At 51.4% G+C, this 15954-nt stretch overlaps 1 protein-coding gene across 1 annotated transcript; it reads left to right on the forward strand.

Moving 5' to 3' along the window:
• The first annotated feature begins 2273 nt into the window (after positions 1-2273).
• On the forward strand, positions 2274-14673 carry LOC311578499 (cytochrome P450 2D4). The gene is made up of 10 exons (XM_084748379.1): positions 2274-2463; positions 8603-8852; positions 9947-10118; positions 10363-10515; positions 10589-10749; positions 11080-11256; positions 11440-11581; positions 11801-11988; positions 12415-12556; positions 12658-14673. Exons 2-10 carry the CDS (start codon positions 8664-8666, stop codon positions 12834-12836), a joined length of 1503 nt encoding a protein of 500 aa, XP_084604505.1. The 5' UTR covers positions 2274-2463; positions 8603-8663; the 3' UTR covers positions 12837-14673.
• The last annotated feature ends 1281 nt before the right edge of the window (positions 14674-15954 follow it).

Raw genomic sequence — 15954 nt, forward strand, 5'->3', positions numbered from 1 at the left:
AGGAGTGAAGGAGGGGAAGAAGGAGACAGGGAAGAGGAGAAGGAAGGTGCACTAATGTTCAGGTGCGACACCCACAGAGACCCATCAGCGGGTTGGTGACAATCTGTAGGCAGAAGTAAGCACTCCACGGTTCCCAGGGACAGGTGTAACAGGCTTCTCCTAGGAGTCAGCACTGCTCCTGCCTGGGGACAGAGACATGGTGGTCCCCAAGATCCTGAGATGCCATGTGTGCCTGAAAAGCCCCCAGAGATGGGAAAGCTGCATGTCCCAGGGTCTCGGGCAAGCTCTCCCCACTGCCTGATGGGACTCCAGCACTTGTCCTGGACTGTGCAGGACAGAAGCCCCCAAGCTGACATCACTCTCCTGGCCTGGTCACGCTCCTCGGAATGCGTTTGTCTGAGACGCTTTTGGTTTTATTTGGTCCGGGCCTCCCTGGTAGTCAGAGCCTTACCATCTTATGACTCGCAGCACTGGGACTTGATCCCAGGGCCTTAAGCTCACACAGCACGCTCCAGTGCACCCCCCCACCTCGTCCTCTCCATCTGCAGCCTGCAGCTCACTGGTGCAAGCCAATCCCAGTGTGCAGTCACCACCTCCCCGCAGATCGCTGCATCTGCTAAAGTGAAGCTCTGCGCCCAGGCCAGTAGCCCCCCTTTCTCTCTCTGCATGGCCCTAGTACCCTTGTTCTGCCCGTGTGTCTGTGAGTTGTCAAGAGTGCGGCAAACGCTGCCTTTCTGTATTTTACAAATGAGGGATCTCTGTGAGTTCAAGGCCCGCCTGGTCTACAAAATGAGTTCAGGACAGCCAGGGCTGTTACACAGAGAAACCCTGTCTCAAAAAACAAAAACAAAACAAAACAAAAATGGAAAATGGAAAAGATGGAAGAATTAAGGTGAAGATAAAAGGGATGCAGAAATTTTAAAAAGTAAAATGGAAGAGGCAAGTGTCCTCGCTTGGTTTCTATTGCTGTGGTACAAACACTTAGACCAAAAGTGACTCTGGGGAGGAGAAGGTTGCTTTCGTCTTATACTTCCAGCCAGAGATCCGACTGCCTCTGCCTCTGCCTCTGCCCCTGGAGTGCTGGGATTAAAGGCGTGCACCACCACACCTGGCACTATTTTACACTTTTTTATACTCTTAGTGTTCTTTTTTTTTTTTTCATTTTGTATATTTTCTTTGTTTCTCATTATTCACCTTGGAGGCTAAGTCAACATCCTTTAGCACTCACTATGAGGCTGTGCACATACATGGTAGGGGCATGCCACACAGCACATACAGAGGTCAGAGGACAACTGCTGGGATTCAGGCCCCATCTTCCTCCTTGCTGTTTCTGCAGCACTACACGCTCCAGGAGAGCTGGCCAGGGAGTTTCCAGGTGTGAACCAACACCTTAAACGTATACAAACTTTTTTTGGATAACAACGTACTTTCTGAAGTGTGCAGACCCTGTGCGGTTCATCTCTGCCCCTCCCCCACCATACTACTATTGCCACAGGTCACAGATTTAGACATTTTCTTCTCAGGAACACGGGTTTGTCACTGGTGTTTTCAGGCATATTGGCAAAAGGGAAGGAGTGACACCCCCAAGCACACGAACACTTGTGCTCACTGAGCTCATTTCTTCTGTGGCGCTGAGTTGACTGGCGTGCGTGGGTTCAGGGAACTCCCTCTACTGCGCCTTGTAAGGCAAGCCCACTGATAATGATTTCCTTCCACTTTATCTGGAAATGCCCTGGTTTCTATTTAATTCCTGAAGGATAATTCTCTCTTGATAAAGAACATTTGAATGGCGCTCTTCAGGGTTTGCATGTGTTATCCTGTAGTCTTCTGGTCCCCATGGTCTCTGATGGGAAATTATTAATCTCAGATTAGTTATGCTGTGTGTAAAGGATGGACGCTTCTCTGTGCAGTTCTACCATTCTCACTGCAGCTCCTCTGTCTTCAGTGTCCCCAAGAACCATCTGTGACCTACTGTAAGCCCTGACCCCTAGGGAGCACAAGCTAAATGTAAATCCCAGTGAGCTCTGGGTGCTCAGAGAGATCGCGAGGCTCTGACTGCAGACCTGTCAGGGTTGAGGACTCCGCAGAAATACGCCGCCCCTCCGGCCCCCACTTCCTTCTGATGCCCCTCCCCCAGCAGTCCTTCAAACTCCTTCCCCTCCTCCTGAGAGCATCCCTACCACTCCTGGCAGTAGATCCGCCTCCTCAGATGGACCCTCCTTCTCAGAGTTGCTCCTCCTCTGCCTCCTCCTCCTCCTCCTCCTCCTCCTCTTCCTCCTCCTCCTCTTCCTCCTCAGAATCCCTCCTCTTCAGAGTTGCCTGTCCTCACAGCTCCCGCTCTACTTCTGAGTGGATCTCCTCCGAGTTGTTCTTCTTCCTCTGAGCTCCTCCTTCTCCTCCGGGTCCTGCTGGGCTCCAGACACCTGTTGTCTCCTGGGCTGGGCTTCAGAACGCATCGCAGCGGTAAAAGCAATCGTCGGTCTGCCCATTCGGTGTGGAAAGGGTGCGAGGCGGGCCTCCATTCCAGCCCCTAAGCCTGGAGGCTTTAGCACTGGGATGGCAGTCCCTTCCCCTGAATGGAGTGCTTCTCCCGGCAGGGGAGGGGGACTATAGAGGGGAACCCCAGGGCCTGTTGTAGCTTGAGGGAGGATGGAGTAAACTGCTTCCTACTGTCCCAGGCTGAGGCTAAGATGCCAGAACTACCTTGAGTCTGACAGAGGGCAGGTTCCTGGGGCTTGGGGCTGAGGACCTCTGTCCCACAGAGAGCAAGGTGGAGCCTGACCTTGGGCCTTTGCATAACTTGCCCTTTGGAGTGTATTCTGGCCTTCCTGGGCAGGGCAGGACTTAAGCAATCCAGACCTCACCCCCCTCCCTCCCCCCAGCCTGTTTCTTATGCTTTTGGAGCTTAAAGGGTGCTAAAGGGAGGATGAGGCTGGTGGGTGGGGCCTGGCCAGAACCAGCCCTGCTTGCACCCTCTGGACTGGAATGTTGTTGTCGCTGACTGGCCATCTTAGGGACCAGTAATTAGGAAAAACTAAAAGACAGATATTCCACCCTGAGCCAGGCATAACATCCCAGTACTCCGGAGGCAGGACAGGAGGATCTCTGTGAGTTCCAGGACATCCTGATCTACATAGTGAGACTCTATCTGAAAACAAACAAGAAGGAAGAGAGAGAGAGGGAGGGAGGGAGGGAGGGAGGGAGAGAGAGAGGGAGAGAGAGAGAGAGAGAGAGAGAGTTCTACACTGAACATACAAGGAATTTGACAGCAAATGCCCTCAGACCACCCACTAGAATGTACAGTTGCTATCCTGTCTGCTGTAGCTGTGATCTGTGCCCCAGCAGCCCACCCTGTTCTGTGTTGGCAGCAGCAGATGCCAGTGTGTTCCCCTCAAACAGTCAAGCACGGATCACATCAGCTTGAGTCTTAGAATTCTCCACTACATAACAGAAGTCCTAGAGATTTGCTTTCCTTGCTAGCCCTTTGTTTTGTGTTGTTGAGACAGAGTTCATACTGTAGCCCAAGCTGGCCTTGAGCTCGATGCAATCCTCCTGCCTCAGCCTCCCTGATGTTGGGATTTGAGACACAGTAGTAAGCTACCCTGTATCTGTAGCCTGAAGTTTTGAAGGTTTCTGCCTCCCTGCTCTGAAGGTGGGAAGGGGTTGGAGGATTTCCTGCAGGATCTGGAGAGAGCTGCACTGGGGCTCTGAGGAGGACGTCACAGCAGCTGCTCACCAGTTAGCTTGATGCTAAAAACAGACACGGAGTGTACACGTAACATTGCAAAGAACAACACGGCTTGGAATATTCTTATGGGACAAAACGTTTCCAAAGGGAGTGGACAGAATGCTTTGCAGCAGCCTCAGGACCATGCTGGCAGTGACTGGGGTGGGTCTCCGGCCTGTGGGCTTTGTTAGGCCTTCACACTGTTAGCTTGTCCGCTCTGCTCCTGCTGGCTCCAGGTGTGATTTGTAAGCTCTAGGGCACAGTTGTCAAGTTCATGCTGGTGATGAATTAGAGGTCATGGCTTTGAGACTGTTGGGCCTGAGTACTTTTTTGCTCAGCTACAAGCCACCAACCCCTCATCCTGTTCAGCTGTTTGACATGAGAGAAGAGGCATGCCCTGAGAAATTTGTCTCCACTGTCAGAAATGCTGTCCAAAGGGCAGGGTCATCTTTTTAGTCATAGATGATAGAGTTCAGGGGATGTGGCAGTTGGCGTCTTGAGCAGTTCATGTTGCAGCCTATGTGTCAGTGTAAGACAGGCTTGTGAGACGCTCCATGGAAGACTGCGGTCTGCCTAGGTGGGGAGAGAGGGCCTGTTCGGCGGTTCTGCTGAGAAGTTTCTTGTGCCCTGACAGGATACTTGGAAATAGACTGTCAAAGAGGACATGTTCCTGTTTCTAGGACAGCACACCGTTCCCGCCCCTTCTCTGCCCTGTCAGAGTTCTCCCAGATGCAGTCTCTCTTTGGGGGGCATTGGAACCCAGTGCTGCACAGCAGAAGGAGCGCCTGGCTCCCCTCTACTCCATCAGGGTGGCTTACTCAGGGAAGACGCTCACCCAGCCCATACCTGAGCCTGTGGCCATGCTGGGTCTTGTCACTGCCTGTTCTGTTCCAGAACCCATCAGGCAACGCCCTGGTACTCAAAAGTAGGATCCCAAGACCATGCTGCCTAGATCCAAGGTTGACAGACCACACAGCAGGTCCCACTAGGCGGGTGCCTTCCCAGGGCTTTGCTGGCCACACCTGTGATAAGTGAAGACACGTAGGCCAGGTGCAGACCTGAGCTTGCTGTGTGTGCTGCATAAAGTCCTCCTGGCTTTAGACACAGTGACAGCGACAGGAACCACGCACATGGCCAAGAGGGCCGGCAGCATCCTGGCCTTTCCCGGGAAAGCGGTTTTGACGCATTTGGGCAGTATTGGATCGTCTTTACACATTTCTTGTCTCCATCTTGGGGTTTGTGATCTGTGAATGCAGTAAGCCCCTCATTTGGTCTACGGGTTGGGTGGTACAGTAGCAGGCATTGCTCCTGCAAGGAGGCATCACGAGTATTTGGTCAAAACTGTGAGTGTGTGTGTGTGTGAGAGAGAGAGAGAGAGAGAGAGAGAGAGAGAGAGAAGTAACATATTCCATGAATGCTAGTCCCCTGTGTTTGGATTTTTCCATCAAAGAGAAAGAGGCCAGGGTAGGTGACACAGGCAGACTAGAGTACAGGAGCCACCCTGATTTGGATTTCAGAAGAATTCTAATCTGTTATTATTTTGGGGTGGAAGTGAATTAAGAACAAGAGCTTCACAGGGCAGTGGTGGTGCACGCCTTTAATCCCAGCACTCGGGAGGCAGAGGCAGGTGGATCGCTGTGAGTTCGAGGCCAACCTGGTCTACAAAGCAAGTCTAGGGCAGCCAAGGCTACACAGAGAAACTGTCTCAAAAATAAAAATAAAAAACAACAGCATCAAGAGTTTCGCCGTTGTGGGGACAGAATGTTCATGTGCGTGTGTATGAGCGCCGCTCCTACTTGCACACGTGTGTATGAGTGCCACACCTACTTGCACACGTGTGTATGAGCGCCGCACCTACTTGCCCATGTCCACTTGTCTTCCCGGGAAGCAGCAGCACAGACATGGTTCTCCCAGCTAAGGAAGCAGTCAGAGTTTCTAAGTGACCATGTCCTCAAGGTCACCAAACAATGCAGCTGTCTAGAACAACAGGGAAGGGTTGGGGACAGGACAGGGAGGGAGACCTGAGCTCTGGCTCTGGGCACTGTGATTTCTACTCAGTGACGCTGAATTACATTCAACAAAGGACGCTGTTTTCCTGCCTGGATCTTTGCCCACAAACAAAGGCGTTTCCATAAAGTGCCAGTGAATGCATCCTGGTCACAGACAGCCATGGTCTGGCTTAGAGGCTGGGAAGTGTTTAGGTCGAGTAGTGTATGAAGCTAATGTCAGACTCACTGACTCACAAACTTGCGTGGATGGTTCAGAGAGCGATGAGCTTCCTTCTGGTGGGGCTGGAGTGGACAGCGATGGCCTGGGCCACTAGGAAAAGCCCAGACTCTTCTCTTTAGATTTTGATGATTAAAAGAGCTGGGAGCCTTCTCCATTGTACAGTTACTAGCACTTGACAAGCGCTCAGGGCTTTGGCCATCCGGGTTGATGAGCAGCAGGTGACTGAAGCAGGGCGTGTGGGAGAGGGAGAGACCCCGCACAGAAGCTCAGCCAAGCTCTGCTGCCTGTCTTCTGGTTCAGTTCACATAACCCGATTCTGCAGAGAAACTGGCTCTAAGTAATGTCAGGGAAGTCCAAGCTCTAGATCTCTGCCTGGGATGCAAGCCCTTAGCCGTGACTTTGTAATTCCCTGTAGCACCAGTAATCATTGCCCTGGACCTACGATTTTCTTATTCTTTCTGAATTGTTGCTGTGTAGCTGACTTTTCTTGGGGAGATGCAACACACACGTGTTTTTCTCTCAGCACTTGTCACAAAAAACAAAAACCCAAGTAACAACTTGTTTTCAGAGTAACCACGCAGTAGTGATGTAAAAATCCAGCTTAAAATAATGAGACCGGCCAAAGAGCCGGAAAGAAGAGCCCATACGGGAGAAAATAAGCAGTGAGTGCAAACTGTCCCGGACATTGAAGTCGCTGGACGAAGACTCTAAATCAGCTCACCACAATCTGCTCAAAAGGCTAAAAGAAAATATGTCTTTAAAAAGTAAAGCGCCGGCTGGAGAACTGGCTTTGTGGCTAAGAGCATTGGCCCATGGCCGGGCGAAGTGGTGCGTGCCTGTAACCCCAGCACTCAGGGAGGCAGAGGCAGGCTGATCTCTGTGAATTCAAGGCCAGCCTGGTCTACAAAGCAAGTGCAGAACAGCCAGGGCTACATAGAGAAACCCTGTCTCAAAAAACAAACAAACAAACAAACAAACAAACAAAACAAAACAAACCAACAAAAACAACAAAAGAGCACTGGCTGCTCTTCAAGAGGGGCCAGGATGGATTCCCAGCGCTCACATGGACGCTCACAATCATATATTCCTGCCGGTGCCAGGGATCCAATGTCCTCTTGTGGCTTCTGCAGGCACCAACACGTACACAGTGCACAGACATTCACGCATACTCATAAAACAAATCTTATGGAAAAATTAAAATATTAATGAATACAGCTATGAGACAAAATCTGAGAACAGGAACCGAAAGAAAATTCTGTAGTTGGAAAGGACAATAATGGAACTGCGGATCCCGTCGGAGCCTCAAGAGTGGATGTGAGTGGTCAGGAAGCACCAGGACAGTCGAGCAGGAGTCGGTGCCCTGAGGAACGGAAGTAAGAACGCAGAGGAAGCTGACCCGGAATCCATTATGTACACGGACGTCCTGGAATGCAGGCCCAACGAAGCATTAATCTGCGCAAGTTGTTCGAGGAATTTTGTAGTGAATTACAAGTATGAATAATCTCTTAGGGTGCACATCTCTGAGTGAGTCTGTGAGGATGTCCGGTGAGGTTTAACGAAGGCAAGAACATCTACCTGAGTGTTGGTGGCACCATCCCATGGGCTGGAGCCAGACTGAGTAAAAAGGGGCAAAGGAGGAAGCGAGCTGCTCATCTGTGTTCATCTCTTCCTGCCGCCTGACTGTTGGAGACTGGCTCTCTCCGGCTCCTGTCACCACAGCTTTCCCCGTTCCCATCCTTTCCCAACATGAAGGACTGTGCCCTCACACCATGACCAGAATAAACCCTGTTTCCCTTGTTGCTTCTTGGTGGGAATTTTCACAGAGATTTGAGAAAAGTAACTAACAGAAACTCACAGGAGAGCTTCCACAGAGCTGTAGCTGCGCAATGGTAACCCAGCTCCCAAAAGACAGACATTTGAAAGCAGCAAGAAAGAAGCAACTCAGACTGGAGAGGTGGCTCAGAGGTGAAGAGCACTGGCTCTTCTTCCAGACGTCCTGAGTTCAATTCCCAGTACCCACAGGGTGGCTCACAACCATCTATAGTGAGATCTGGTGCCCTCTTCTGGCCTGCAGGTGTACATGCAGGCAGAATATTGTATAATAAATCCTCCCAGTGCCCCTCACTCACCTGCACAGTCCATTCCAGTGGCTCCTGGTCCCACAGCCCAGTGGCCTGCAGTGCGGTTTTGGGTCCTCACTCGCTTCCATAAAAGCCCTTCAGTGAAACCTCCAGGGAAGTCTCACTTCTGATTGAGGCAATATCCCCAAGCCTTTCTAAGATCTGCTATCTGCACGCCTCCACATGACCAGGTGCCTGAGCAGGAGATACATCTGTCGTCTGGCCCACAGGGGTGCAAGGGGACCTCCCAGTGCCCAGCCAAGCATAACCAGTATGCCAGGCCCACATGATTCCCCTGGGTTTCTGTCCCCTTCCCCTGCATAAGCATCTGAGGCCTTAGAGGGCAGGCACCTCTAAAATTACCATTGTCCCTGGCCTGCCTTGATACCCCCTTGCACTCTGCATGGTCAATGTGCCAGTGTGTCTTAAGGCAGAGGACAAAGGGCAGCATATGCTCCTTTATAAAGGACTAGCCCAGGCCAGCTGAAGGTCCAGGGTGTGCCGATACTGTTGTTCCTGATCCTAGGCCGCTTGGAGCGAAGACTGAGAGGTGTTTCCCAAGAAACCCAGAGAGTGGCAGAGCAGCCATGAGGCTGCTGACTGGGGCTGAGCTGTGGTCCGTGGCCATATTCGTGGTCATCTTCCTGCTTCTGGTGGACCTGATGCACCGGCGCCAGCACAGGACTGCCCGCTACCCACCAGGCCCCATGCCATGGCCTGTGCTTGGGAACCTGCTGCAGATAGACTTCCAGAATATGCCAGCAGGCTTCCAAAAGGTAGGAGAATTGTTGGAGGGCAGCAGAGGGCCATGGTAACCGCCTCCCGTCAGAACACAGTGGGTGATAGTGAAACTCCATTCTGGACATGGAGTTGGCCCTCTAGGAGAAAGTAAGTGCTGCAGGGACCTGAGGATGCTCTGGCTTTTCTGAAGGCCATGGCCAGGAGATGGGACAGGACCAAGCAGGCAGTTTGGGATCCAGTTAACAGGACAGCATGTGGTGGTTCATGATGGTGCCGGGGTTGCAGTCTAATGCCAGCGTGGGCTATATATGCCAGGCCAGCCTAAGCTACACTCTAAAACCAAGATTTAAGGATCAGCTGTGGTGGTGCACGCCTCTCTAATCACAGCACTTGGGAAGCAGAAGCAGGCATATTTCCTTGAGTTCTAGGCAAACCTGGTCTAAAATGTCAAGTTCCAAAGCCAGCCCATACTACATAATAAGACCTTTTTTCAAAACTCTACAATTTTAAAATAAGAAAAGACCCAAAGCAGTGGTGGAGGTCTGTAATCTCAGTATTATTGGCAAACACCAACAGATCTCTCTGAATTCAATTATCAGCTTGGTCTACATAGCAAGCTGCAAGCTGGCCCTGGCTACATAATGAGATACTGGCTCAAAAAATAAAATAAAACACATGTATATGCTTGCGTGCATGTGTGTGTGTGTGAGTGTATGTACACAGAAAGTCAAGTTATATAGGCCTCACATTCCATCTCATTCCACCAGAGGAAAATGTGTTGAGAATGGGGAGAAGACAAGATCCTAAACACTTCCTGTTTCTGTCAGGAAGTCAAAGTTGAGTGAGGTGCAGAGGCCACTTCCATCCTTTGGCTACTTTGGATTCCCAGACTCCCCTCCTTACAGCCACGAGCTTCAGTTTCCTCATGTGACAAGGGGGTGCTAGTGGGACCAGCTGGCAAATGTGTGACACTAGCAAGGTCATGGTGGAGTGATTGATAGGATCCGAGGCGAGTCCCCAGACAAATAGTAGCTGCCATCACCCTTCTGCGCGCTCGCCCTGGGGCTCCCCTGCCAAGTCCAGCCAGGAATCCAGGCTCGACAGTAATACGCTAACTCCTTGCCTACAGCTGCGATGTCGCTTTGGGGACCTGTTCAGCCTACAGCTGGCGTTTGAGCCAGTGGTGGTACTCAACGGCGTGACGGCCTTGCGTGAGGCACTGGTGAAATACAGCGAGGACACCTCTGACCGGCCACCACTGCATTTCAATGACCAGTTGGGCTTTGGACCACGCTCTCAAGGCAAATACAAGAAGTGATGGACGTGGTGGGGGAAATGAGGGCTAGAGAGGGTTCAGGGATTATAGACAATCTGAGACCTAATTGGGGTGGGGGAGGGACAGGAACAGAGAAAAGAAAGCAAAGGCTGATGATGGTTAAAGGGCGGACAAAGGAACTCACAGTAGTGCTCAAGACTGTAGCGGGGAGAAAGTGCCTTAGGAGCAGACAAGAAAACCAAGTCTCAGGCCTAAGTGTGGTCCCCTAGGTGTGGTCCTGGCAGAGTATGGAGCTGCCTGGCGGCAGCAGCGGCGCTTCTCTGTGTCCACCTTTCGTCACTTTGGCCTGGGCAAGAAGTCATTGGAGCAGTGGGTAACTGAGGAGGCCAGGTGCCTCTGTGACGCCTTCGCTGCCTATACTGGTAGGTGATGGATCGGTGGGTACAGGTGGGGAGAGGCAACCAACACTCTAACTGACTTCCCAACTCGCTACAGGGCGCCCTTTCAGCCCTACCTCTCTATTGGAAAACGCAGTGTGTAACGTGATCGCATCCCTCCTCTATGCTCGCCGCTTTGAGTACAATGACCCTCGCTTCATCAAGCTACAGGGCTCGTTGAAGGACACCCTTAAGGAGGAAGCTGGATTCCTGCCCATGGTGCGGGGCTCGGGGAGGGGGGTGTCTGTACCCAGATAACTTCCTACCGTGGAGCCTCTCAGGAGGATGATCGATGTGCAGGAGTGACAGGGAGAGAATATTCTGGGAGGAGCTGGGAGGGGAGAGGGGAGACTGGGGTCAAGTGCTTGTAAATGCTGAGTGCTTGTGCTCCCCAGCCATGCAGAAGCCACACAAACTTGTGAAATTTCTGGAAGGTAGGGGCAAAAAGGAAGGGACTATGTCACTAGTGTACCTAGAGGAGGCTGGGACGCGAGGCTGTTCCTGCAGGAAGCACCCAGGCCTCTATCGGTCTCTCTCTGTTGGTCACAGTTCCTGGGCGTGTTCCCAGTGCTCCTGCGCATCCCAGGGCTAATTGGCAACGTCTTCCCTGGACAAAAGGCCTTTGCCACCATGCTGGATGAGCTCCTAACCGAGCAAAAGATGACGTGGGACCCTGCCCAACCACCCCGAGACCTGACCGATGCCTTCCTGAATGAGGTGGAGAAGGTGATTGACAGCTCCAAGTGATGGGGCCAGGGGCTGTGGGGCTGAGGTCCTGTGAGCTGTGAGGCCAGGTGGGTGGGGTCCTGTGTATCTCCTAATGACACAGCACCTGGGCTGCCTGGGGACAATGGGAGGCCCTCGTGGGGTTCCTCTCCCCACTGAGCCCACCCTTTCTGCCTGGCCCAGGCCAAGGGGAACCCTGAGAGCAGCTTCAATGACGAGAACCTGCGCATGGTGGTGGCTGACCTGTTCACTGCAGGGATGGTGACCACGGCAACCACGCTGTCCTGGGCCCTGCTGCTCATGATCCTGCACCCGGATGTGCAGCGTGAGCCTGGCTGGGCTGGGAAGAAAGGAGGAGGAGGGACGAGGCAGTGTCCTTAAGCTTCCCTGGGACACTTGTGGCTCCTGGCCCAGGATTGCCCCAGACTCCAGCCCGGGTGATGGCCATCTTTCTCTCATGGACCCAGCCCTTAGCAGAGAGGAAGTAGAGGGACAAGGGGAATCTCCCTGGGGCTTCTTCACTGAGGGGATGCTGTCTCTCCAGGCCGCGTCCAGCAGGAGATTGATGAAGTCCTAGGGCAGGCGCGGCGCCCAGAGATGGCTGACCAGGCCCGCATGCCCTACACCAATGCTGTCGTCCATGAGGTGCAGCGCTTTGGTGACGTCCTCCCACTTGGTGTGCCTCACAAGACAACTTGCGACATTGAAATGCAGGGCTTTCTTATCCCTAAGGTAGGCCTGGAGCCCTCCATGTCCAGTGTTACCAGCCAGCTAGTGGCCTGAGCTGCCCAGTTAAGGAGGACTGGGATTTAGGTAACCCAGTGCTCCACAGCACCAGCTTCCCCTGGGTGAGTATGGGGACTGGAGCAGTAGCTAGAGCTGTACAGCCAAATCCCCAGCTAGAAAGGCAAGCAAGATAAAAAAGATGGCTGCAGTGGTTGTAGCATCCACTATGTGCAAATACAGGGACAGTGTGTAAACTATGTCACCTGTCACTTCTCCCTGTCATAGTATCAGAGAGTGCTGAGAAGCTTCTAGGGCTGAGGTTACATGACAGGATCCAGTGTGTGAGGTAGAGAGTGTGCATGTGACAATGGTGACCAGGGCCCTGGCAGCCCTACCCCAATCCATGTTCACACACAGTGTGTCTCTTGCCAGGGGACGACCCTCATCACCAACCTGTCCTCAGCACTGAAAGACGAGACCGTCTGGGAGAAACCCCTCCAATTCCATCCTGAGCACTTCCTGGACGCCCAGGGACACTTTGTGAAGCCTGAGGCCTTCATGCCATTCTCCGCAGGTGACTGCGGGGTGCCTGCATCCCTGTCTCTCACCAGAGTACCTTGGAGGGTGGAGCATCAAACAGGTCCCAGACTAACTGAGCCTCTCTCCCACCCTCAGGCCGCCGCGCATGCCTGGGGGAGCCCTTGGCCCGCATGGAGCTCTTCCTCTTCTTCACCTGCCTCCTGCAGCGCTTTAAGTTCTCGGTGCCCGATGGACAGCCCAGGCCCAGCGACCATGGTGTCTTTGGTGCTCTGACAACCCCACTCCCCTACCAGCTCTGTGCTTTGCCCCGCTGAGAGGAGGTACAACATCTCACTCACTGCCCTCCTGGGGCCCTAACGTGCAATAAGTCATTGTGCTCTAAGCTAAATCATCCCTGCGAGGTCTCCAGGCTGGAACGGGCCCTCGGTAGCTCCCCTGTGGACATCCACAAGCTCCTACTTATTCTTACCTGACACTTGACCCCCGTGGAAGGACTGGTCTATTGAACCTAAGAAATGACAACCATTCTTGCCTTTACCCTCTGACCCCATTCATTCACCTAAATTGATACGGTTTATACACAGATGCCAGAAAGCATGGCTGAGATGTGACAGTATAGGTTACACGGATGAGGGAAGGGCAGCACTCCTCCTAGAAGCTCCCCTGTCAAACTTACTTCCACTGGCGCACAGCTGGGGCTAACCGCTCAGCCGGCATCAGCACATCTATTGCCTGACTTTTTTTTTTTTTTTTTTTTTAATATCTGGAGGTTTTATTCACCAAATAAATCATGGTCTAGGATTTTAAGAGCTTTTGTGACAACAAAACATATGCCCACAATCCATGCATATATACCTAGGTGCTCGTCCCCACCCCAGCTTGTCAATCATGACAGCCCAAACAATATCTACATTTTTTGTTTTGTTTTGTTTGTTTCGTTTTGTTTTTAATATTTTATTAATTTATTCATATTACATCTCAATTGTTATCCTATCCCTTATATCCTCCCATTCCTCCTTCTCTCCTGCTTTCCCCCTACTATAATGGATTGAACTAGAAATGACCATAATGAGTGAGTTCACCCAGAAGCAGAAAGAGTCAAATGGTATATACTTACCTATATCTGGACACTAGCCCAAAGGGCATGTCCCATAAAAGTCTTCACTTACCAGGAAAGTGGGACAGAGGGGAGGACATCCTATTGGGACTTTAGGTGAGAGAAGCATGGGAGAATGGGGAAATAGAAGGATCCAGAGGGTCCTAGAAACCTATAAGAAGAACATTATGATGGGCAGATCTGGGCCCAGGGGTCCTGCTCAAACTATGGCACCAGCCAAGGACAATATGTGCAGTAAACTTCAAACCCCCACCTAGACCTAGCGAATGGACAGGACATTCTCCCCAGTTGAGTGGAGAGTGGGGTATGACTTTCACACAAACTCTGATGCCCCATATTTGACCATGTCCCCTGGATGGGGAGGCCCAGTGGCACTCAGAGGAAGGATAGCAGGCTACCAAGAAGAGACTTGATACCCTATGAGCATATACAGGGGGAGAAAGTCCCCCTCAGTCACAGTCATGTTGCCTAACTTCTTAGGTGACGTCTGAGAGATGTAGAGGAGTCAGGAGACTGGAAATGGCACTCAGGCTAAGTTGGCCATTGGGTACCACATGCTTCCCAGGAAAGGCTTTATAGGAGTACAGAAGGGAGTTACCTACCAAGCTTCTTGGTCACCACCAATTATGTGACCCATCAGGGACACTGGTGAGAAGGTGCTCCCGTGACCAGGTTTGGAAAGACCTGCAAGCTTGGTGTTAAAACAAGTCCCCAGACCTTAGCACAAGAGACGCCACGGTGGAAGTAACACTTGGACCATCAAAGCCAGCACGGAGACAGCAGGTCCTACCATAATGAGAACAAAGACCTAGTCCATCAAAGTCCGTAGGGAAAGGCTCTAAATGCACTAATGTTGCCTTTCGGCTTCTGTAGTTCTGTTTCTGACTAACTGTTCTCGCTAATTGAAGTATGTCAACCCAGGATATGGTTGTTGTACGTAAAAGCTCACCCTGAGAAAGGCTCGGGACTACACCGGGGTCCTAAACACCAAGTGTGTCACTAGCCAGCTAATAAAGACCTTCTGTTGGATTAAACCCATTTTGAGTAATTGTCTTTGGTGGATAACCCACCACATTTCTGAAGGTTCTATCAAGACCCCCACAGAACAGACCCTGAGACAGCAGGGTCTCAGATCCCCTCAGAACAAGGAAGAGTATGGTGGTCAAGGGGCTCCTAAGAGTGCACAACCTGAATCTTTTCCAGAGCTCCGGGGCTCCCTTTGATCACTTGCTCCCTAAAGCTTTGGAGGAGTCCGACACTTCCATCCCAAAAAGGAAACAAGCTCAAAGGTCATCTAGTCTGTTATTTGTAATGGAAGTTTTGGTTTCTTTGGAAACTCAGTTGTATTATGTAAACATGTTTTTGTTTTAATCCCAACTTTGGTATTTTAGTTTGAGTTTTAGCATGTCCACAGCTAATAACTGCCTGTTGCAGGGCATGGTCTTTGCCAGCTGGTGGGCCTCGTGAGACAACAAGAGAGTCGTGGTCTAGGACTCTGAGGGAAATAAATAGAAGAGCCCGGAGAGAGAAGGTGTGGCTTGTGAGGCATGTAGCCGTTCGGAGAGATCAGAGATCGGATAGTGCGACAGATGGTGGGGGCATCTGCTGCAGTTGAAGCTTCAGCCCTAGTTATGGGGAGAAAACTTAAAACAAACAAACAAACCATAGTACTCCCCAGGCAGTGGGGATGCACACCTTTAATCCTAGCACTTGGGAGGCAGACACAGGTGAATCTCTGAGTTTGAGGCCAGCCTAGTCTACAGAGTGAGTTCAGGACAGCCAGGGCTACACAGAGAGACCCTGTTTCGAAAATCAAAACAAAACAAAACCTTAAAAAAAAAAAAAACCATCAGTACTCAAGTAAGCATAGAGTTGGGCCATCTAAAAATTCTGCTTCCAATCTGGAAGTTCAGTTAGACTCTTTAGCGGAGGCTGTTCTTCAGAACAAAGAGAATCAGAACTCCTGTTCATGAGACAAAGAGGTCTCATATAAACACTAAAACAAACAAACCTTTGTTGCTTCTATGCCAGCCAATCAGAGATAACTAAAAATATTTAGCCATCCGGTTAGAGAGATGCCTCAGCTGATAAGATCACTGTCCACTCTTCCAGAGGTCCTGAGTTCAATTCCCAACAACCACATGGGGGCATTCAATGGCAGGTAGCCCAATCCTATGGTCTATTAAATTCACATGGCATAGATGAGGGAAGGGTCAGAACGAAGGAGAGGACAGGGTTTCCCTGTATAGCCTTAGCTGTCCTACACTCACTTTGTCGACCAGGCTGGCCTAGAACTCACAGTGATGCACCTGCCT

The sequence above is a fragment of the Acomys minous genome (assembly GCF_964271855.1).
Source record: "Acomys minous genome assembly, chromosome: 12".
Lineage (NCBI taxonomy): Eukaryota > Metazoa > Chordata > Mammalia > Rodentia > Muridae > Acomys > Acomys minous.

What these genes read in the sequence shown, in the direction of transcription:
- LOC311578499 (XM_084748379.1), top strand. Translation starts at nt 8,664, where the DNA reads ATGAGGCTGCTGACTGGGGCTGAGCTGTGGTCCGTGGCCATATTCGTG. An exon ending in CTTTGGACCACGCTCTCAAG is followed by an intron (nt 10,119 to 10,362) that starts GCAAATACAAGA and finishes GTGGTCCCCTAG; the next exon opens with GTGTGGTCCTGGCAGAGTAT. An exon ending in AAGCTGGATTCCTGCCCATG is followed by an intron (nt 10,750 to 11,079) that starts GTGCGGGGCTCG and finishes TGTTGGTCACAG; the next exon opens with TTCCTGGGCGTGTTCCCAGT.